General features: G+C 36.8%; 1 protein-coding gene across 4 annotated transcripts in view; it reads right to left on the bottom strand.

Moving 5' to 3' along the window:
• APOOL (apolipoprotein O like) overlaps positions 1-25,358 on the bottom strand; it is a 116,646-nt gene that overhangs the window by 52,243 nt on the left and 39,045 nt on the right. For 3 of the 4 annotated variants that reach the window (XM_033849415.2, XM_033849414.2, XM_033849416.2), the window contains one exon: positions 21,416-21,520. In XM_033849415.2, the coding sequence (XP_033705306.1) occupies positions 21,416-21,520 (105 nt within the window). Of the gene's footprint in view, positions 1-21,415; positions 21,521-23,813; positions 23,834-25,358 lie in introns of those variants that run through there. The other variant, XM_073799431.1, reaches the window with a different exon arrangement.

A 25,358-nucleotide genomic window follows, 5' to 3' on the forward strand; every position in this document is an offset into this window, starting at 1 on the left:
AAGAAGAAGAAGAAGAAGAAGAAGAAGAAGAAGAAGAAGAAAAGAGGAGGAGAAGAGGAGGAAGAGGAAGAGGAAGAGGAAGGAGAGGAAGGAGAGGAAGGAGAGGAAGGAGGAGGGGGAGGGGGAGGGGGAGAAGAAGAAGAACCATAGAAAATACTTGGGAGAAGGCGGAAGATGGCGGAAGAGTAAGACGCGGAGATCACCTTCCTCCCCACAGATACAGCAGAAATACATCTACACGTGGAACAACTCCTACAGAACACCTACTCAAGGCTGGCAGAAGACCTCAGAGCTCCCAAAAGGCAAGAAACTCCCCACGTACCTGGGTAGGGCAAAAGAAAAAAGAATAAACAGAGACAAGAGGATAGGGACGGCACCTGCACCAGTGGGAGGGAGCTGTGAAGGAGGAAAAGTTTCCACACACTAGGAAGCCCCTTCGTGGGCGGAGACTGCGGGAGGCGGAGGGGGGAGGTTCGAAGCCGCGGTGGAGTGCACAGCAACGGGTGCGGAGGGCAAAGCGGGGAGATACCCGCACAGAGGATCGGTGCCGACCGGCACTCACCAGCCCGAGAGGCTTGTCTGCTCACCCGCCGGGGCGGGCGGGGCTGCGAGCTGAGGCTCTGAGGCTCGGGTTTCGGTTTCGGACGGAGCGCAGGGAGAGGACTGGGGTTGGCGGCTTGAAAATAGCCTGAAGGGGTTAGTGCACCACAGCTAGCCGGGAGGGAGTCCGGGGAAAAGTCTGCACCTGCTGAAGAGGCAGGTGGAGACTTTTCCTTCCCTCTTTGTTTCCTGGGGCGTGAGGAGAGGGGTTTAAGAACGCTTCTTAAAGGAACTCCAGAGACGGGCGCGAGCCGCGGCTAAAAGCGCGAACCCCAGAGACGGGCGCGAGCCGCGGCTGAAAGCATGGACCCCAGAGACGGGCGCGAGCCGCGGCTAAAAGCGCGGACCCCAGAGGCGGGCGGGAGACGTCAAGGCTGCTGCTGCCGCCACCAAGGGGCCTGTGTGCGAGCACAGGTCACTCTCCACACCCCTCTTCCGCGGAGCCTGTGCAGCCCGCCACTGCCAGGTTCCCGGGATCCAGGGACAACTTCCCCGGGAGAACGCACAGCGCGCCTCAGGCTGGTGCAAAGTCACGCCGGCCTTTGCCACTGCAGGCCCGCCCCGCACTCCGTGCCCCTCCCTCCCCGCCGGCCTGAGTGCGCCAGAGCCCCCGAATCAGCGGCTCTTTTAACCCCATCCTGTCTGAGCAAAAAACAGACGCCCTCCAGCGACCTACACGCAGTGGCAGGGCCAAATCCAAAGCTGAGCCCTGGGAGCTGTGAGCACAAAGAAGAGAAAGGGAAATCTCTCCCAGCAGCCTCAGAAGCAGCGGATTAAAGCTCCACAATCAACTTGATATACTCTGCATCTGTGGAATACCTGAATAGACAACCAATCATCCCAAATTAAGGAAGTGGACTTTAGGAGCAAGATCTATGATTTTTTCCCTTTTCCTCTTCTTGTAAATGTGTATGTGTATGCTTCTATGTGAGATCTTGTCTGTATAGTCTTGCTTCCACCATTTGTCCTAGGGTTCTATCCGTCCATGTTTTTTTTTTTAAATTTTTTTTCTTAATAATTAATTTTAATAACGTTATTATACTTTACCTTCGTTCATTCTTTCTTTCTCTCTTTCTTTCTTTCTTTCTTTCTTTCTTTCTTTCCTTCCTTCCTTCCCTCCTTTAGACAACGAATCATCCCTTATTGAGGAGGTGGTCTCTGACAGCAAGATTTATGATTTTTCCCCATTTACCTCTTTTAGTGAGGGTGTATGTGTATGCTTCTGTGTAAGATTTTGTCAGTATAGCTTTGCTTCCAACATTTGTCCTAAGGTTCTATCCGTCCCTTTTTTTTTTTCTAAATAAGAATTTTTTAATTCAATAACTTTATTATACTTTATTTTATTTTTACTGTATCTTCTTTCTTTCTGCCTTTTTTCCTTCTTTCCCTCCTTCCTTCCTTCCTCCCTCCCTCCCTCCCTCCTTTCTTTCCTTCTTGCCTTCTTTCCTTCTTTGCTTCTTTCTTTCTTTCTTCCTTCCTTCCTACCCTCCTTTCCCTGTTTCTTTCCTCATACTTCTACTAATTCCCTCTACTTTTTCTCCCTTTTATCCTGAGCCGTTTGGATGAAAAGCTCTTGGTACTCCAGCCAGGAGGCAGGGCTCTGCCTCTGAGGTAGGAGAGCCAACTTCAGGACACTGGTCAACAAGAGACCTCCCAGCTCCACATAATATCAAACGGCGAAAATCTCCCAGAGACCTCCATCTTAACACCAGCACCCAGCTTCACTCAACGACCAGCAAGCTACAGTGCTGGAAAACCTATGCCAAACAACTAGCAAAACAGGAACACAAACCCACCCATTAGCAGAGAGGCTGCCTAAAATCATAATAAGGCCACAGACACCCCAAAACACACCACCAGACGTGAACCTGCCCACTAGAGAGACAAGATCCAGCCTCATCCACCACAACACAGGCACTAGTCCCCTCCACCAGGAAGCCTACACAACCCACTGAACCAACCTTAGCCACTGGAGACAGACATCAAAAACAGGAGGAACTACGAACCTGCAGCCTGCAAAAAGGAGACCCCAAACACAGTAAGATAAGCAAAATGAGAAGACAGAAAAACACACAGCAGATAAAGGAGCAAGATAAAAATGCACCAGACCTAACAAATGAAGAGGAAATAGGCAGTCTACCTGAAAAAGAATTCAGAATAATGATAGTAAGGTTGATCCGAAATCTTGGAGATAGAATGGACAATAGATTGGACAAAATGCAAGAATCAGTTAACAAGGACCTAGAAGAACTAAAGATGAAACAAGCAACGATGAACAACACAATAAATGAAATTAAAAGTACTCTAGATGGGATCAATAGCAGAATAACTGAGGCAGAAGAACGGATAAGTGACCTGGAAGATAAAATAGTGGCAATAACTACTGCAGAGCAGAATAAAGAAAAAAGAATGAAAACAACTGAGGACAGTCTCAGAGACCTCTGGGACAACATTAAACGCACCAACATTCGAATTATAGGGGTTCCAGAAGAAGACGAGAAAAAGAAAGGGACTGAGAAAATATTTGAAGAGATTATAGTTGAAAACGTCCCTAATATGGGAAAGGAAATAGTTAATCAAGTCCAGGAAGCACAGAGAGTCCCATACAGGATAAATACAAGGAGAAATACGCCAAGACACATATTAATCAAACTGTCAAAAATTAAATACAAAGAAAGCATATTAAAAGCAGCAAGGGAAAAACAACAAATAACACATAAGGGAATCCCCATAAGGTTAACAGCTGATCTCTCAGCAGAAACCCTACAAGCCAGAAGGGAGTGGCAGGACATACTGAAACTGATGAAGGAGAAAAACCTGCAGCCAAGACTACTCTACCCAGCAAGGATCTCATTCAGATTTGATGGAGAAATTAAAACCTTTACAGACAAGCAAAAGCTGAGAGAGTTCAGCACCACCAAACCACCTTTACAACAAATGCTAAAGGATCTTCTCTAGGCAAGAAACACAAGAGAAGGAAAAGACCTATAATAACGAACCCAAAACAATATGGAAAATGGGAATAGGAACATACATATCGATAATTACCTTAAATGTAAATGGACTAAATGCTCCCACCAAAAGACACAGATTAGCTGAATGGATCCAAAAACAAGACCCTTATATATGCTGTCTACAAGAGACCCACTTCAGACCTAGAGACACATACAGACTGAAAGTAAGGGGATGGAAAAAGATATTCCATGCAAATGGAAACCAAAAGAAAGCTGGAGTAGCAATTCTCATATCAGACAAAATAGACTTTAAAATAAGGACTATTAAAAGAGACAAAGAAGGACACTACATAATGATCAAGGGATCAATCCAAGAAGAAGATATAACAATTGTAAATATTTATGCACCCAACATAGGAGCACCTCAATACATAAGGCAAATACTAACAGCCATAAAAGGGGAAATCGATAGTAACACATTCATAGTAGGGGACTTAAACACCCCACTTTCACCCATGGACAGATCATCCAAAATGAAAATAAATAAGGAAACACAAGCTTTAAATGATACATTAAACAAGATGGACTTAATTGATATTTATAGGACACTCCATCCAAAAACAACAGAATACACATTTTTCTCAAGTGCTCATGGAACATTCTCCAGGATAGATCATATCTTAGGTCACAAATCAAGCCTTGATAAATTTAAGAAAATTGAAATTGTATCAAGTATCTTTTCTGACCACAACGCCATGAGACTAGGTATCAATTACAGGAAACGATCTGTAAAAAATACAAACACATGGAGGCTAAACAATACACTACTTAATAATGAAGTGATCACTGAAGAAATCAAAGAGGAAATCAAAAAATACCTAGAAACAAATGACAATGGAGACACAACGACCCAAAACCTGTGGGATGCAGCAAAAGCAGTTCTAAGGGGGACGTTTATAGCAATACAAGCCCACCTTAAGAAGCAGGAAACATCTCGAATAAACAACCTAACCTTGCACCTCAAGCAATTAGAGAAAGAAGAACAAAAAAACCCCAAAGCTAGCAGAAGGAAAGAAATCATAAAGATCAGATCAGAAATAAATGAAAAAGAAATGAAGGAAACAATAGCAAAGATCAATAAAACTAAAAGCTGGTTCTTTGAGAAGATAAACAAAATAGATAAACCACTACCCAGACTCATCAATAAAAAAAGGGAGAAGACTCAAATCAATAGAATTAGAAATGAAAAAGGAGAGGTAACAACTGACACTGCAGAGATAAAAGAGATCATGAGAGATTACTACAAGCAACTCTATGCCAATAAAATGGACATCTGGAAGAAATGGACAAATTCTTAGAAATGCACAACCTGCCAAGACTGAATCAGGAAGAAGAGAAAATATGAACAGACCAATCACAAGCACTGAAATTGAAACTGTGATTAAAAATCTTCCAACAAAGAAAAGCCCAGGACCAGATGGCTTCACAGGCGAATTCTATCAAACATTTAGAGAAGAGCTAACACCTATCCTTCTCAAACTCTTCCAAAATATAGCAGAGGGAGGAACACTCCCAAACTCCTTCTACGAGGCCACCATCACCTTGATACCAAAACCAGACAAGGATGTCACAAAGAAAGAAAACTACAGGCCAATATCACTGATGAACATAGATGCAAAAATCCTCAACAAAATACTAGCAAACAGAATCCAACAGCACATTAAAAGGATCATACACCATGATCAAGTGGGGTTTATTCCAGGAATGCAAGGATTCTTCAATATACGCAAATCTATCAATGTGATAAACCATATTAACAAACTGAAGGAGAAAAACCATATGATCATCTCAATAGATGCAGAGAAAGCTTTTGACAAAATTCAACACCCATTTATGATAAAAACCCTGCAGAAAGTAGGCATAGAGGGAACTTTCCTCAACATAATAAAGGCCATATATGACAAGCCCACAGCAAACATCATCCTCAATGGTGAAAAACTGAAAGCATTTCCACTAAGATCAGGAACAAGACAAGGTTTCCCACTCTCACCACTCTTCCTCAACATAGTTTTGGAAGTTTTAGCCACAGCAATCAGAGAAGAAAAGGAAATAAAAGGAATCCAAATCGGAAAAGAAGAAGTAAAGCTGTCACTGTTTGCAGATGACATGATCCTACACATAGAGAACCCTAAAGAGGCTACCAGAAAACTACTAGAGCTAATCAATGAATTTGGTAAAGTGGCAGGATACAAAATTAATGCACAGAAATCTCTGGCATTCCTATATACTAATGATGAAAAATCTGAAAGTGAAATCAAGAAAACACTCCCATTTACCACTGCAACAAAAAGAATAAAATATCTAGGAATACACCTACCTAAGGATACAAAATACCTGTATGCAGAAAATTATAAGACACTGATGAAAGAAATTAAACATGATACAAATAGATGGAGAGATATACCATGTTCTTGGATTGGAAGAATCAACATTGTGAAAATGACTCTACTACCCAAAGCAATCTATAGATTCAATGCAATCCCTATCAAACTACCACTGGCATTTTTCACAGAATTAGAACAAAAAATTTTACAATTTGTATGGAAACACAAAAGACCCCGAATAGCCAAAGCAATCTTGAGAACGAAAGAAGGAACTGGAGGAATCAGGCTCCCTGACTTCAGACTATACTACAAAGCTACAGTTATCAAGACGGTATGGTACTGGCACAAAAACAGAAAGATAGATCAATGGAACAGGATAGAAAGCCCAGAGATAAACCCATGCACATATGGACACCTTATCTTTGATAAAGGTGGCAGTAATGTACAGGGGAGAAAGGACAGCCTCTCAATAAGTGGTGCTGGGAAAACTGGACAGGTACATGTAAAAGTATGAGATTAGATCTGTCCCTAACACCATACACAAAAATAAGCTCAAAATGGATTAAAGACCTAAATGTAAGGCCAGAAACTATCAAACTCTTACAGGAAAACATAGGCAGAACACTCTATGACATAAATCACAGCAAGATCCTTTCTGACCCACCTCCTAGAGTAATGGAAATAAAAACAAAAATAAACAAATGGGACCTAATGAAATTTCAAAGCTTTTGCACAGCAAAGGAAACCATAAACAAGACCAAAAGACAACCCTCAGAATGGGAGAAAATATTTGCAAATGAAGCAACCGACAAAGGATTAATCTCTAAAATTTACAAGCAGCTCAATAACAAGAAAACAAACAACCCAATCCAAAAATGGGCAGAAGACCTAAATAGACATTTCTCCAAAGAAGATATACAGACTGCCAACAAACACATGAAAGAATGCTCAACATCATTAATCATTAGAGAAATGCAAATCAAAACTACAATGAGATATCATCTCACAGCAGTCAGAATGGCCATCATCAAAAAATCTAGAAACAATAAATGCTGGAGAGGGTGTGGAGAAAAGGGAACACTCTTGCACTGCTGGTGGGAATGTGAATTGGTTCAGCCACTAAGGAGAACAGTATGGAGGTTCCTTAAAAAGTACAAATAGAACTACCATATGACCCAGCAATCCCACTACTGGGCATATACCCTGAGAAAACCAAAATTCAAAAAGAGTCATGTACCAAAATGTTCATTGCTGCTCTATTTACAATAGCCCAGAGATGGAAACAACCTAAGTGCCCATCATCGGATGAATGGATAAAGAAGATGTGGCACATATATACAATGGAATATTACTCAGCCATAAAAAGAAACGAAATTGAGCTATTTGTAATGAGGTGGATAGACCTAGAGTCTGTCATACAGAGTGAAGTAAGTCAGAAAGAAAAAGACAAATACCGTATGCTAACACATATATATGGAATTTAAGGAAAAAAAATGTCATGAAGAACCTAGGGGTAAAGCAGGAATAAAGACGCAGACCTCCTAGAGAACAGACTTGAGGTTATGGGGAGGGGGAAGGGTGAGCTGTGACAGGGCGAGAGAGAGTCATGGGCATATACACACTAACAAACGTAGTAAGGTAGATAGCTAGTGGGAAGCAGCTGCATGGCACAGGGATATTGGCTTGGTGCTTTGTGACAGCCTGGAGGGGTGGGATAGGGAGGGTGGGAGGGAGGGAGACGCAAGAGGGAAGACATATGGGAACATATGTTTATGTATGACTGATTCACTTTGTTATAAAGCAGAAACTAACACACCATTGTAAAGCAATTATACCCCAATAAAGATGTTAAAGAAAAATAAATAAATAAATAAATAAATAAATAAATAAATAAAAAATGAAAATACTTGGAGAGATTATAGTCAAAAACTTCCTTAACATGAGAAAGGAAATAGTCACCCAAGTCCAGGAATCGCAGAGTCCCATACCGGATTAACCCAAGGAGGACCATAACAAGGCACATATTACTCAAACTAACAAAAATTAAATACAAAGAAAAAATATTAAAAGCAGCAAGGAAAAAGCAAAAAATAACACACAAGGGAATCCCCATAAGGTTATCAGCTGATTTTTCAGCAGAAACTCTGTAGGCCAGAAGAGAGGGGCAGGATATATTTCAAGTGATGAAAGGGAAAAACCTACAACCAAGAATACCCTACTCAGCAAGGCTCTTGGTCAGATTTGAAGGAGAAATCAAAAGCTTTACAGAGAAGCAAAAGCTAAGAGAGTTCAGCACCACCAAACCAGCTATACAACAAATGCAAAAGGAACTTCTCTAGGCAGAGGAAAAAAAAAAAGAGGCCACAACTAGAAACAGGGAAATTACAAACGGGAAAGCTCACTGGTAAAGGCAAACATACAGTAAAAGCAGGAAATCATCCTTACACAAATATGATATCAAAATGAGCAACTGTGAGAAGAGAATATAAATGCAGGAAATGGGAATTGTATTTGAAATTAAGAGGCCACCAACTTAAAACCACCTTCTCTATATAGGCTGCTTTATCAAAACCTCATGGGAAATGTAAACCAAAAAATGATAATAGATATATACACAAAAAAGTAACCCAAACACAACACTAAAGATGGTCATCAAACCGCAAAAGAAGAGAACAAAAGAGAAAGGGCAGATAAAAGACCAAAAAAAACAAACCCAAAACAATTACAAAAATGGCAGTAGGAACATACATATCGATAATTACCTTAAATGTAAATGGATTAAAAGCTTCAACCAAAAGACACAGACTGGCTGAATGGATACACAAACAAGACCCGTATATAGGCTGTTTACAAGACAGCCACTTCAAACCTAGGGACACATACAGACTGAAAGTGAGGGGATGGAAAAAGATATTCCATGCAAATGGAAATCAAAAGAAAGCTAGGGTAGCAATACTCATATCAGACAATACAGACTTTTAAAATAAAGACTATTAAAAGGGACAAGGAAGGACACTACATAATGATCAAGAGATCAATCCAAGAAGACGATATAACAATTGTAAATATATATGCACCCAACATAGGAGCACCTCAATATATAGGACAAAGGATAACAGCCATAAAAGGGGAAATAAACAGTAAAACAATAATAGTGGGGGACTTTAGCACCCCACTTACATGAATGGACAGATCATCCAGACAGAAAATAAATAAGGAAACACAAGCCTTAAATGCCACATTAGACCAGATAGACTTAACTGATATTTATAAGACATTCCATCCAAAAGCAGCTGAATACACTTTCCTCCCAAATGCACAGAAACGTTCTCCAGGATAGATCACATCATGGGTAACAAATCGAGCCTTGGTAAATTTAAGAAAACTGAAATCATATCAAGCACCTTTTCTGACCACAACACTATGAGATTAGAAATCAATTACAGGAAAAACTGTAAAAAACGCAAACATGTGGAGGCTAAACAATATGTTACTAAATAACCAATGGATGACTAAAGAAATCAAAGAGGAAATAAAAAATTACCTAGAAAAAAATGGCAGTGAAAAGATGATGACCCAAAACCTATGGGATGAAGCAAAAGCAGTTTTAAGAGGGAAGCTTATAGCAATACAATCTTATCTCAAGAAACAAGATAAACAAAAATCTCAAATAAACAATCTGTCCTTATACCTAAAGCAACTAAAGAAAAGAGAAGAAACAAAACCTGAAGTTAGTAGAAGGAAAGAAATCATAAAGATCAGAGGAGAAATAAATGAAATAGAGATGAAGAAAACAAAGATCAATGAAACTAAAGGCTTGTTCTTTGAAGAGATAAACAAAATTGATAAACATTTAGCCAGACTAATCAAGAAAAAATGAGAGAGGACTCAAATCAATAAAATTAGAAATGAAAAGAAGTTACAACTGATAGCACAGAAACACAGAGGACCATGAGACTACTACAAGCAACTATATGCCAATAAAATGGACAACCTAGAAGAAATGGACAAATTCTTAGAAAGGTACAACCTTCCAAGACTGAACAAGGAAGAAATAGAAAATATGAAAAGACCAATCAGAAACACTGAAACTGATTGAAGCTGTGATTAAGTATCTTCCAACAAACAAAAGTCCAGGAACTGATGGCTTCACAGGTGAATTCTATCAAACATCTAGAGAAGACTTAACACCTACTCCTCTGAAACTCTTCCAAAAAATTAGAGGAAGGAACATACCCAAGCTCATTCTACAAGGCCACCACCACCCTGATACCAAAACCAAAAACGGTATCACAAAAAAAGAAAATTACAGGCCAATATTACTGATGAACATAGATGCAAAAATCATCAAGAAAATACTACCAAACCAAATCCAACCACACATTAAAAAGATTATACACCATGATCAAGTGGGATTTATCCCAGGGATGCAAGGATTCTTCAACACATGCAAATCAATCAATGTGATGCACCCTATTAACAAATTGAAGAAGAAAAAACATGATCAACTCAATAGTAAAACTATCTCTGGAGATGATAGGATTTTATACATAGAAAACCCTAAAGATGCTACCAGAAAACTACTAGAGTTCATCAATGAATGTGGTAAAGTTGCAGGATACAAAATTAATATACAGAAATCTTTTGCATTCCTACACACTAACAATGAAAGTTCAGAAAGAGAAATTAAGGAAACAATCCCATTTACCATTGCATCAGAAAAAATAAAATACCTAGGAATATGGGCTTCCCTGGTGGCGCAGTGGTTGAGAGTCCGCCTGCCAATGCAGGGGACACGGGTTCGTGCCCCGGTCCGGGAGGATCCCACATGCTGTGGACCGGCTGAGCCTGCGAGCCATGGCCACTGGGCCCGTGTGTCCGGAGCCTGTGCTCCGCAACAGGAGAGGCCACAACAGTGAGAGGCTCGTATACCACACACACACACACACACAAAAACCTAGGAATAAACCTACCTAAGGAGGCAAAAGACCTGTACTTAGAAAACTATAAGATACTGATGAAAGTAATAAAAGATAACACAAACTGATGGAGAGATAGACCATGTTCCTGGAATGGAAGAATCAATATTGGGAAATGACTATACTACCCAGGGCAATCTACAGATTCAATGCAATCTCTATCAAATTACCAAGGGCATTTTTCACAGAACTAGAACAAAAAATTTTACAATTTGTATGGAAACACAAAAGACCCCGAATAGCCAAAGCAATCCTGAGGAAAACAGACGTAGCTGGAGGAATCAGGCTCCCTGACTTTGGACTATACTACAAAGCTACAGTAATCAAGACAGTATGGTATTGGCACAAAAACAGAAGTATAGCTCAGTGGAACAGGATAGAAAGCTGCGAGATAAACCCACACACCTATTGTCACCTAATCTATGACAAAGGAGGCAAGAATACACAATGAAGGAAAGACAGCCTCTTCAATAAGTGGTGCTGAGAAGACTGGACAGCTACATGTAAACAAATGAAATTAGAACACTCCCTAATACCATACACAAAAATAAACTCAAAATGTATTAAAGACCTAAATGTAAGGCCAGATACTATAAAACTCTTAGAGAAAAATATAGGCAGAACACTGACATAAATCGCAGCAGTATCATTTTGGTTCCACCTCTTAGAGTAATGAAAATAAAAACAAAAGTAAACAAATGGGACCTAATGAAACTTAAAAGCTTTTGCATAGCAAAGGAAAGCATAAACAAAACAAAAAGGCAACCCTCAGAATGGGAGAAAATATTTGCAAATGAAGCAACCAACAAGGGATTAATCTCCAAAATATACAAACAGTTCATGGAGCTCAATATCAAAAAGACAAACACCCTAATCAAAAAATGGATGGAGGATATAGATATTTTTCCAAAGAAGACATACACTTGGCTAAAAAGCACATGAAAAGATGCTCAACATCACTAATTATTAGAGAAATGGAAATCAAAACTACAATGAGGTATCACCTCACAGTGGTTAGAATGGCCATCATCAAAAAACCTACAAACAATAAATGCTGGAGAGTGTGCGGAGCAAAGGGAACCATCCTACACTATTCGTGGGAATGTAAATTGGTATAGCCACTCTGGGGAACAGTAGGGAGGTTCTTTAAAAAACTAAAATAGAGCTACCATATGATCCAGCGACCTCACTCCTGGGCATATATCTGAAGAAAAACATAATTTGAAATGATACCTGCACCCCAATGTTCATTGCAGCACTATTTACAATAGCCAGGACATGGAAGCAACCTAAATGTCCATCAACAGAGGAATGGATAAAGAAGATGTGGTACATATATACAATGGAATATTAGTCAGCCATTAAAAAGAACGAAATTTGCAACCACATTTGCAACAACATGGATGGACCTGGAGACTGTCATACTGAGTGAAGTAAGTCAGACAGAGAAAGACAAGTATCATATAATATCACTTATATGTGGAATCTAAAAAAAAGGTATAAATGAACTTATCTACAAAACAGAAATAGAGTTACAGATGTAGAAAACAAGTTTATGGTTACCAGCGGGCAAGGGGTGGGGGAGGGATAAGTTGGGAGATTGGGATTGACATATACACACTACTGTATATAAAATAGGTAACCAATCAGGACCTACTGTACAGCACAGAGAACTCTACTCAATAGTCTGTAATGGCCTATATGGGAAAGGAATCTAAAAAAGAGTGGATATGTGTATATGTATAACTGATTCACTTTGCTGTACACTTGAAAGTAACACAACATGGTAAATCAACCATACTCCAATAAAATTAAAAAAAAAATAAAATTAGCAGTAATGATTGCACAACTCTAAATATACTAAAACCCAACTAATTGTAAGAAAAGAAAAACAACTAAAACATGAATAAATGCTTGTGACTTTTCGTTAGGCAAAAATGTCTTAGACATGACAGCAAAATAATAATCCATAAATTCAAAAATGAATAAATTGGAATTTATAAAATTAAAATTTTCTGTTCCTCAAAAGACACTTTTAAAAGGAGGTAATGTGTGCAGAACGATTCCCCACCCAAAGACATTTATGTCTTAATCTACAGAAGCCACGAATATGTTATGTTACAATGGCAAAGTGGAGTTAAGGTTGCATATGTACTTAACATTAATCAGGTGACCTTAAGATAGGAAGATTTTCTTGGATTATCTGGGTGGGTTCAAAGTAATCACAAGACATTAAAAGTAGAAGAGGGAGGTGGAATGGTAATGACAGAAGATGTGACTACAGAAGCATGGTCAGAGTTATGTGACATGAGAATGACTTACACTACTTTTCCTGGCTTTGAAAATGGAGGAATTGGACCACAAACCAAGGAAAGTGGGCCAGTCTCTACAAGATGATACAATGAAGAAATGGATTTTCTCAACGGCCTTCAGAAAGAAATGCAACCCTGCCAACATCTTGACTTTAGCCCAATGTACATGTGTTAGAATTCTAACTTAACAGAAACTATAATAAAATTTTGCTGTTTAAAATCACTAATTTCATGGTAGTTTGTTACAGAAACAATGAAAAAGTAATACAGAAGGAAGAGATAAGCCACAGTTTGGGAGAAAATATTTGCAAAACACATACCTATATACCTGATATAGGGATGAAAATCCAGAAATATATAAAAAACTTTCAAAGCTCAATAATAACAAAACAAACAACCTAATAAAAATGGGCCAAACATTTTAACATACTCTTCACCAAAGAAGAATGGCAAATAAACACATGAAAAGATGCTCAACATAATTAGTCATTAGAAAAATGCAAGTTAAATGTACAGTGCTATACCTGTACATAACCACTAAAATGACTAATATATAAAATGATGTTCAACTTCATTAATAACATGGAAATGCAAATGAAAACCACAATGAGATAGCATTTCAGCTCCAACTGTTTGGCAAACTAAAGTCTGACAATATCAAGTGTTGACATGAATGTGGAGCAACCTCAACATCTATATACTGCTTATGGGAATGTAAATTGGTACATATACTTTGAAAAACAATTTGGCATACTATAGCAAATTTGAAAATGATACATATTGTATGACTCAGTAGTTCCACTCCTAGGTATATTTAGAGAAACGATTGTAATTGTGTACCTAGAAATATGTACAATAATGTTCACAGCAACATTTTAATTGCAAAAATCTGGAAACACCTCAAATGTCTGTCAGCAGTAGAATGGATAATTAAACTGGGATATATCCACAAAATGAAATACTATAAATTAGGGGAAAATATATAAATTACAGGTACATGGAAAAATCTGGATGGATTTCAGGAATTTGAGCATAAAAAAGTATTTGTAGAGCAAAAAAGGTAAAAAGTAGAAAATTATATGTAATATATTTCTATCAATATATAGCTCAAAAACATTGTTTAGTAATACAGACATATAAGGTGAAGTTAAAAAATTAAGAAAGGGAACAATAATCAAAATTCAGGGTAGGGTAGTGGTTATCTCTGAATGGATAGGGAATGGGATGAGAATCAGGGTATTTTATTTTGTTTTTCCTTTAAACTGGGTAGTAGGTAGGTATATGGTTGTTCATCATGTTATTATTTTTATACCTTTCATAAACTGATTAAACAGTCTTTTGGTTCTAATCCATATTTAATAAATACAAATATAAAACATAAAAGAATTATGAAAAATTTAATGAGGTAAGGACTTATTTCCTTCAAAAATACTTATTTTTTTACTTTATGTTCAGGGTATAGCACCTTTCTATAAGGTTTGGTAAAGACATATTTGGGGAGAATCAAGTTTACAAATCAACAGCAAGGGAACTAGATTATTAATAGCTTCAGATTTGATCTTCTATCAGCAACAAACATGAAACAGTGTAGGTTTTGTAAAACTTTAACAGTAATGGGTCACAAAAGTCTTGTTTTTACCATTAGATAAATGAGCCTTTGCTACCTGTACCAGGATTAAAGTGTTTATCTTTCCAGACTAATACTTGAAATTTAAATTCACCACATTGGCAACTATGTATAGCTAGGAAGGTCAGAGGTGCAATTTTATATTAAAGGTGCACTACATGCATAAAAAGCACGCACACAGCAAGTAAGGAAGTTCCCCAACTCCTCAAGGAAGAATGCATGTGGATGCATGGGTGTTAAAGTAGATAACATTTGTCCATTATGTCCCCATCCTCTCTATTCTTTATGCTCCTCAATTCCAAACTTTATGAGTCATTAAGTGTTCTTGTTTTCTCTTCTATCCTAATCAAAACCTACTGATTCTTCATTTATACCCTAGTATAAATTAGCTTAACAGTTTAAAGAACAGGTTTGTTATTTGTGGTCTACTGTAAGCAAAATTTTGTATATGTACTTTTCTAGGAAGAGCATCCGAAGTTTTTGTCAGATTCTCAAACGGGTCAAAATGGTTAAGAACCAGTGCTGTAAAGTATTTTCCTTCTTAGATATGGGCATTCAAGCACACTTGAAAGGTTTATGATAAAAGTATTTATTGAAATGGTAAACAAAATTGACAAACTCTTAGCTAGACTAATAAAAAAAGAGTAGATTCAAATAAATAAAACTAGAAATGAAAGATAAGACATTACAGTGGATGCCTCAGAAACAAAAAGGATAATAAAGGATTATTATGAATAGGTATATGCCAACAATTTGATAACTTAGAAGAAATTGATAACTTTCTAGAAACTAACAACTTACCAAGACTGAATCAAGAAGAAATAGAAAGCCTGAACAGACCAATAACCAATAAGGAGATTGAATCAGTAATCAAAAATCCCTCAACAAAGAAGAACCCAAGGTCAGATGGCTTCATGGGTGAAGAATGGTATTCGAAGAATACCAGTTCTTCTTAAACTCTCCCAAAAAATAGAAGAGGGAACACTTCCAAATTCATTTGATGGTATCACTCTGATATTAAAGCCAGACAAAGGCACTACAGGAAAAGAAAACTACAAGCCAATATCCCTAACAAACACAGATGCAAAAATCCTCAATAAAGTAATAGCAAACTAAATTCAACAGCATATTAACAGGATTATACAACAGGAACAAGTGGACTGTATCCCTCAGATGCAAGGATGATTCACCATATGTGTATCAATGTGACACACCACATTAACAGAATAAAGGATGAAAACCACATTTGTGATCACCTCAGTAGATACAGAAAAAGCATTTTACAAAATTCAAAATCCATTCATGAGAAAAAGCTCTCAACAAAATAGGTATAGAAAGAACTTAATTCAATAAACATCATATATGAAAAGCCCACAGCTAACATCAAAATCAATTGGGAAAAACTGAAAACTTATTCTCCAAATCCAGTACAAGTCAAGGGTGTCCACATCTGAAACTTCCATTTAACATAGTATTGGAAGTCCTAGCCAGAGCAACTAAACAAGAAAAAGAAATATAAGGAATTCAAATCAGAAAGGAAGAAGTTAAATATCTGCAGAAGACACAATCATATATGTAGAAAACTCTAACGACAACCACAAACTATTAGAATTAATAAACAAATTCACTAAAGCTGCAAGATACAAAATCGACATACAAAATATCAGTTGTGTTTCTATACACTAACAATGAACTATCCAAAAAAAATTAAGAAAACAATTCCATTTCCAATAGCAATAAAAAGAATGAAACAGTTAAGAATAAACTCAACCAGAGGTGAAAGACTTGTACACTGAAAATTATAAAAAAACTGATGAAGGAAATTAAAGACACAAAAATGGGCTTCCCTGGTGGCGCAGTGGTTGAGAGTCTGCCTGCCGATGCAGGGGACACGGGTTCGTGCCCTGGTCCGGGAAGATCCCACATGCCGTGGAGCAGCTGGGCCCGTGAGCCATGGCCGCTGAGCCTGTGCATCCGCAGCCTGTGCTCCACAACGGGAGAGGCCACAACAGTGAGAGGCCCGTGTACCACAAAAAAAAAAAAAAAAAAAAAAAAGGAAAGACACCCCATGTTCATGGATTGGAAGAATTAATATTGTTAAAATGTCCATGCTACCCAAAGTGATCTACACATTAAATGCAATTCCTATTAAAATCCCAATAGCATTCTTTACAGAAAAAGAAGAAAAATCCTAGATTTTATATGGAAACAAAAAAGACCCTGAAAAGCAAGTCTTGAGCAAGAACAAAGCTGGAGGTATCACACATCCTGATTTCAAAATATATTACAAAGTTACAGTAATCCAAACAGTATTGTATTGGCATAAAAACACACATAGACCAATGTAACAGAACAGATTACAGAGAAATAAACCCATGCGTTTATGGCCAACTGATCTTTGACAAGGGTGCCAAAAACACAGTAGGGAAAGGATAGTCATTTCAATAAATGGTGCTGGGAGAACTGGGTATCTAGATGCAGAAGAATGAAATTGGATCCTAATTTCCCATCTCACACCATATAAAATATCAACTCAATATAGATTAAAGACTTAAATGTAAAAACTGAAATGTAAAACTACTAAAAGAAAGCACAGTGTAAAAACTTCTTGACATTGGTCTTAGCAATGACCCCAAAAGCACAGATAACAAAAGCAAAAATAAACAAGGGGGACAACATCAAACTAAAAAGCTTCTGTACAGCAAAGGAAACAACAGAGGCAACCTATAGAATGGTAGAAAATATTTGCAAACCATGTATCTGATAAGGGTTAACATCCAAAACATATAAGGAACTCATACAACTCAACAGCAAAAAAATAACTGACTAAAAAATGGGCAAAGAACAGTAATAGACATTTCTCAAAAGAAGACATAAAAATGGCCAACACGTATATGAAAAGTTGCTCAGCATCACTAGTCATCAGGGAAGTGCAAATTAAAACCACAATGATATATCACCTCACAACAGTTGAATGGCAAAAAGTCACGAGATAACAAGTGTTGGCAAGGATGTGGAGAAAAGAGAACCCTTAAACACTGTTGGTAGGAATGTAAATTGGTATAGCTATTATGGAAAACAGTATGGAGGTTCCTCAAAAACTCAAAAATAGAACTACCATATGATCCAGTAATCCCACTTCTGGGACTATATCCAAAGAAAATGAAATCTGGATCTTGAAGAGATACTTGCACCTCCCATGTTCATTGCAGCATTATTCAAATAGCCAAGATATGGAAACAACCTAAATGTCCATCAACAGATGAATGGATAAAGATCATGTGTGTATGTATGTGTGTATATGTGTGTGTGCGTGTTAATACTGAAGACTGCAAATTTCATGGTTTAAAAATGTATATACATATATGTGTGCATGTGTGTGTATACACACACATGCATACACATACATACAATGGTATAAAGAGGATATCCTCCCATTTTTGACAACAAGGCTGAACCTGGAGGACATTATACTAAGTGAAATAAGGCAGACTCAGAAGAGAAATACTGTATGATCTCACTTACATGTATAATCTAAAATAGACTCAAAATCAGAGAGAAGAATACTGGTTACCGGTGTGGGGTAAGGTAGAGGGGAAAATGGGGAGGTGTTGGCCAAAGAGTACAAAGCTTCAGTTATGCAAGAAGAGTAAGTTCCAGAGATCTAATACATATCATGGTGACTATGGTTAATAATGTTGTATTGTATACTTAAAATTTGCTAAGAGGGTGGATCTTAAGTGTTCTCACCACATACACACACATACACAATAAAATGGTAATTATATGAGGTGACATATATGTTAATTAGCTTGATTGTGGTGATCATTTCACGATGTATACATATGTCAAAACATCAAGCTGTACACTTTAAATGAATATTCTGATCCTGGATTGGAGGCCCTGGCTTAAATGCCATTTATTGTATTGTATAAAAACAACTTGTTTGTATTCAATTAGAAATTAAGATTAGATTTAGTAAACTATAAAACAACATTTAAATTAAATTGAACGAAAGTAACTAGAACTCTCAAATCAATATTTTTCTCTGTTATTTTTTGCCGAAAACAAGCAAATGACAAGCAAATAAGTCAAACTCATATTATAGAAATACTTTAAAAAGAAACAACTGGTAATGTCTATGGCTGACTGTATACACACAGCCCAACCTCCAGTCATTTTACAGTCTGAATACTGAGAATTTTATGGTTTAAGAAAAGGGTCACCCCACAACTCTGCAGAGTTTTCTAATAGAGAGATTTAATTACATTCATGACATCATAATTAATAAGGCAGGAGTATATTGATACAGTTGAAAAAGATGTTTAACAAGAGAGTTGAACTGAAAAAGGATCTTCTCATTAGCCACAAGTTTACCAGAAGAGTCAATTAACCAGAACACCTCATTCATAAAGCATTCTGGCTTAGTACAGATTTATTGTAAATAGATTTAAACAAAGGCATAACTCACTTTACACAATAAAAGTACCGGGGAATAGTTCATGCAAATCACATTTTCATTCCTTCAGCAATTCTAAGTTTCTCAAGGATTGAATCCTGATTATATGAATAGTCCCTAGCACTCAGCTGGCAACTTTATTTAATAAGTAATTCAATTGAATTCTATTTAAAATGTACTGGGGAATACAATAAATACCAAGAAATCCTGTTTATTCCATAATATAGTAAAGAGCAAAAATTTATTTTAAAATTCAGAAATATGTAAATTCAGCTATTAGGGACAAATGCTAGTTACTTATTATCCAATCTAGATTTTGAGCTTTCCAAACATAGGAGTATCAAGGTAGGCTTAAAAACATCATCTCTCTAAGATTAATAAAAAGGAGAAAAAATACTGAGAGTCAGCAAGTATATAGGAGAGTGAATCTATTCTAGACTGCTAATGAAAATTAATAAAACTTTACCCAGTGCTTCGTATATGACTCAAACATATATTAGAGAAGCTCAGGAAATATTTTTCTGTTTAATAAATGAATAAATACCACCTTTATGTATGTCAGTTTGGCAATACATTGATATTTTTCATGCCTTCTGACTTACAATTCCATTTCTAGAAATTTATTCTAAGGAAACAGTTATAGATGCACATAAAGATTTATGTACAAGGTGTTTCGACAAAGCATTGATTACATTAGCAAAATAATTGGAAATATGTTAAATTTCCAAAAATTTATGAAAATTGTACATTTGAAAATGGTATATTCATACACAGAATATTTATGCCACTGTTAAGAATTCTGTCCAATGCCATCCAACTACTCAGTGGTGGGGTCAGGATTCAGTTTCAGGCCTGTTTGACTCGAGTTTATATTTCTAAGCATGTAGATAAATTCAAGAATAACTTGAGGCTAGAAAAGATGAAAAGTACAATGGTGAATAGAATCAGTTACTACAATGAGATACCAATAGGCTGGCATGATAGATTAGATCAACAAGATAAAAGTTAAAAAGACATAAATGTACCTGTAACTAAGTCCAAAAAGTCTATATGCTTAAGTACAGACTGAGAAAAGACATAGCTTACCAGTGGCCCATGTAAAAAAGTTTAATGAATTTTAGAGAACTGCACAATCACTATATCATGGTCAAAGGCTGATTATAAGCAAGGTTGATTGTGATGACTCAAAACAAAAATAAATATAAAAACAAATGTGATCTTAGGCAGTTTTAACAGAAATATATTATGTAGAACAAGAGAAGTCAGAGTCTGACTCTATCCTGCGGTAGTCAAAATACTTACACCCGAAGAAAACACTAACCATCCTGAACATGTTTGGCAGAGAATGATCATGAAAGTGAAGGAACTCAAAGCTATGACATATGAGGAATGGTTAAACTACTAATACACTTATCCAGGAAGCAAAACTACTTAAAGTGTAACTGACATCTGAAGAGTTGTTTTGTGGAAGAGAGATGAGAATTGTTCTGTATGGCACCAATGCAAGAGATACAGGGCCAATGGGTAGAACTTATAATTATGACACAGGTTTGTGTTTGACATAAGAAAGGACCTTAAGTTGAATGAGAGCTGCCAGAAAATGGAATGGACTGCCTTAGGTTCCTTAATCCAGAGTTTTATTCATGTAGAAGAAAACAGCCAGTTAGCGTACCTATTGTAGAGGGGAGTACGGTACCACAGTGAAGACTGAACTAGAAAACATTTAAAATTACTTTCAAAACTGAGATCTTAATGAATTTCTTAAACTCAGGCTTCCAAATATCAGGTGTACCTGTATAAACATTTTAAGAAAGAAAAGTCAGACTGCTTAGAAGAACTAAAACCCTGTACTACTCATTGATTATTCGTTAAGAAAAATCACCAATTGTTTTTCATTGGAGTTAGGATTTTAGATGTTTGGGTTAAATATAATAGTGTTTACTTTGAGATGCCTTGTAACTATTTCTCACAACTTAAAAAACGAGCCTAACAAATAGTTCAAAGACGTTTTTGATGACTAGAGCTAACAAACAAACCAACCTCACAGCTTTTACATCATATTTCTGTTATACAAAATTCAAACTTTTGTAGGCAAGTTACCTGCTCTGGTTTCACTAGATGCTTTCTGGACTCCTCTTCTTTGGCCGCATGCACACTTATAGATGCACATATTAGAGCTGCTGGCATGGTTGTCAGCTTTCCCATCTGAGAAAGAAATATCAAAAAGGTATTTTTAATTGAAAGCTTCCCACCCTCTATTTCCTGATAAAGTTTGGGGGGCATCTGAGGAACACTATTGGTTTCATTTAAATTTATTAAAAACTCAAGCACTCCAAATTATTCATACATTTTTAGGATATAATTCCTAAAATTCTTTTCTCATGGTAGAGTCTTATTTTTACCAATTTGTTAACTATCTACTTCATATGGAATATAGCAATATAATAATTACTAGTTACAAGTGAATATAAGCTTTGAGGGATGAAGTGAGATATAGATTATGATATTCACTCAGTCCACAAATATTTATTGAGCAATTACTATATGTCAGATCCATCAGGGAACAAAACAAAGATCCTTGCTCTCATGGAGCTGACATTCTAGTGGAGAAGAGGCAGGAGATGAACACAATACATATATTATATAGTATATTAAAATCGATAAATGCTATGGAAAAAGTAAAGGATAAGGGTGATCTGGAGTACTGGGTGATTCAGGTTGTATCTTGAAATAAAATTTATAATTACATTATTTATAAAAAATAACAACCTACCATTACAAATCTTATGCCCCTAACTAACATATTCCTTTTTACCTATTTCATGCTTGATCTAAAGCCAAAAGTGACCTTAGTTTTAGATATAACTTGATTTGAATTAAGAATGCAGGAAAATTACTGGCTCTAAGAACAAAGTGTTCCAGTGTTTATCCAGGTACAGAATAATTCCTAAAGATTATTCATTCAACAAGGCCAAATGAAAAGCTTTCCAGGGAATGACTATTTTAAGAGCTTGATTCTTTAGACTCAGAAGGAGGCCTGCTGAAATTGACCAAAGACATCCAGAGGGAAGAGGTCTCTCTGGCTTACACATAAGTGGAATTGTTCAAGAACTGGAAGAAACACTGGCCAAAGGATTCCAAATCTTATTGAATAACAGTGATCGTGTCTGCACTTCATTTCTGACATATTTTTCAATATTTTCTGGACAGAATATGGGAAGCTGCAGGCACTAGTTAAGCAATTTCCTGTTTAAACTAGGCATGATTCTGATTTAGATTGAGACTCCAGAAATATAGGGTAAAAGGAAGACTCAACACTAATAAAAGAAATTGTGTTCACTGTTTTTCCCCTTCAAGCCTCCCTCTAGTACATAAGTCAGCATCACAGAACAATTTATCTAGGCCTGCCTTCCAAAAGGCATCACTTCTGATTTCTTACACACAGTTGGTGTTCACTAATGAAATAAGATTTCCACTCAGTATCTAATGTCGGGTATCAATAAAAAACATATTAAAATGGATGCCAGCAATGGATATTCTCCCGTGTACCTGAAAAAACTTTTCAATAAAGCTCTGATTATTTGAAGCATGTCAATTCTTACAATATTTAAAACCTATTTTAAAAATACCAGATTAGACCTTACTCCCTAGATAGAACATTTGAAGTATGCTAATATCTGAAAAAATTTCAATACCCTATGTTCTTAGTATAGTTATTTTATTTCACATAATGGAAAAATAATAGCATGTAGACTATAAAATAAATTCTTAGGTATTACTTAATAACTATGATCGACTGCTCCAGAGTGTGGACTGACTAATTGAACTAGTGGCATAAAAAGTTAATACAGTATACCTTGAAAAATGCTTAAGTATCTTTGCTACATTTTCTACTCTATAGGGCAGGGTCCATCCACCTTGACTTTTATTAATAAGGCAGTGTGGCATAATGGTAAAAACATAAGCTTAGGAGTTGCACAGACCTTGTTTTGAACTCAAGTTGTGGAACTTACTATCTAAATCTGGGCAAGTTACTTAAGCTCTTAAGAATTATGCTGCCCAATATGGTAATTACTAGATACATATGGTTATTTAAATTTAAATTTATTAAAAATAAATAAAATTTAAAATTTAGTTCCTTAGTCACATTAGCCCCATTTCAAGTGCTCAACAGCATAATGTAGGGCACAGATATACAATATTTCCATCACTGAAGAAATTTCTACTGGACAGAGCTATCTTAAGAGTCTCAGGTTATATATCTGAAAAGAAATGGGAATGCCTTCCTTTTTATGATTACCTTGAGGATTAAAGAATTACATAAAAATGGCTTGCACTTGGTAAACGGGCAATTAATTCTAGCTCCCCATTCTTTCTGATTGCTGAATAAAGATGTTAAGTGGTGGTGCTTACTCCCCATTTTTCTTCTCACATGTATTTGATGTTAATCAGGCTCTAGTGAGGGCCATAATAACAATAAAAAACATAGCATACTTACTGCCTCTAAACAAAAAAGGCCAAGACTTTGATCAAAAGAAAAGAGGCAGGGCTCCCCTGGTGGTGCGGTGGTTGAGAGTCCGCCTGCCGATGCTAGGGGACACGGGTTCATGCCCCGGTCCGGGAAGATCCCACATGCCGCGGAGCGGCTAGGCCCATGAGCCATGACCGCTGAGCCTGCGCGTCTGGAGCCTTGCTCCGCAACGGGAGAGGCCAGAACAGTGAGAGGCCCGCATACCGCAAAAAAAGAAAAGAAAAGAAAAGAAAAGAGGCAGATTGGCACACTCAGGCCTTTTCAAAACACAGGTTATACTGATGAAAAAGGCATCACTATCCAGAGAGACAGCTGATTATATACCACACTGAAAAAATTAGAATATGGATTGGTAAACTACAGATCTGGGCTAAATCTGGTCTGGACTCTGAGCTAAAAATGCTTTTTCTTAAAACATATTTAAAAATTTATAAAAACAAAATAAACAAACAGAAAACAAAGAAGAATATGTGACCTTTTGTGTCCTACAAGTCTAATATATTTACTATCTGCCCCTTTATAGAAAAAACAATTGCCAATGCCTAATTTAGAAAATAAAATAAGGTATTTAAAGAACATCAGAGCTTGGGGGTATTATAAAATTTACAGGCTCATAAGGCTGTTAGTTAAATAGTATTAAAATTGGTCAGAGGCAATCCTAGTTTTCACAAGGTAAGACCTTGAGTTAAAATTATTTGTAACTTCAAAATAATGACTTGTCAATTCAAAATTATGTGTCTTGTTTAAAATCAATTATCTTCCTATTAAAGATAACAAACAGGCCCTAGAACAGAATTCTATCATATAGAGATTTACAAAGAGCAAGACTGAAGATGAGCATCAGTTAACTCCCCCATGAGACTCAACCCTTCCAATTACTTCTGTAATCAAAATATAGTTGATTCGCATTATTTGCAGTAGTTATATTCCATAAAGTAGCCCTGAACACTGATTTAGGGAATAATGAACACTACTCCTAGGGAAAATACAGGGTTAATTTCTTGTGAACCTCTGGTTACATTTTCATCAACTGATCAATACATAACCTTGTTTTATATGTGTTTCTGTTTAAAGACACCTTGTTTACTATATATTGTTGATTCAGTAACATTGAACTCACAGCCAACAGCACTCTAACTCATGCCACGATGAAGTTTATCCAACATACATATTTTCTCCCTAAGGCATATCACAGCTTTCTTGCACTTAAGAACACTAGATAGCACTTCTGCACTATGCATGGAGACATTTCAAATAGCAGCATTTCCAAAAAAAAAAAAGTGAAAACACTTAGCACTATTTACCACAAAAGGGACACTTGTTCACAGTATGAGAGCTGGAAAAATAAGGCAGAGAATTAACTGGTCCAACTTTACTTGGGAGTACAAACATATCTGTTTTCTCTTCTTTACTAACAGAATTGAAATTTAAACTTCTCTCCTATAAGAATTTTTGTTACTTATTTTGTAAGAAAGAGCATATAATTATTATAGGCTAATCTAAAATCAGTCC

This window comes from Tursiops truncatus, chromosome X (assembly GCF_011762595.2).
Source record: "Tursiops truncatus isolate mTurTru1 chromosome X, mTurTru1.mat.Y, whole genome shotgun sequence".
NCBI lineage: Eukaryota > Metazoa > Chordata > Mammalia > Artiodactyla > Delphinidae > Tursiops > Tursiops truncatus.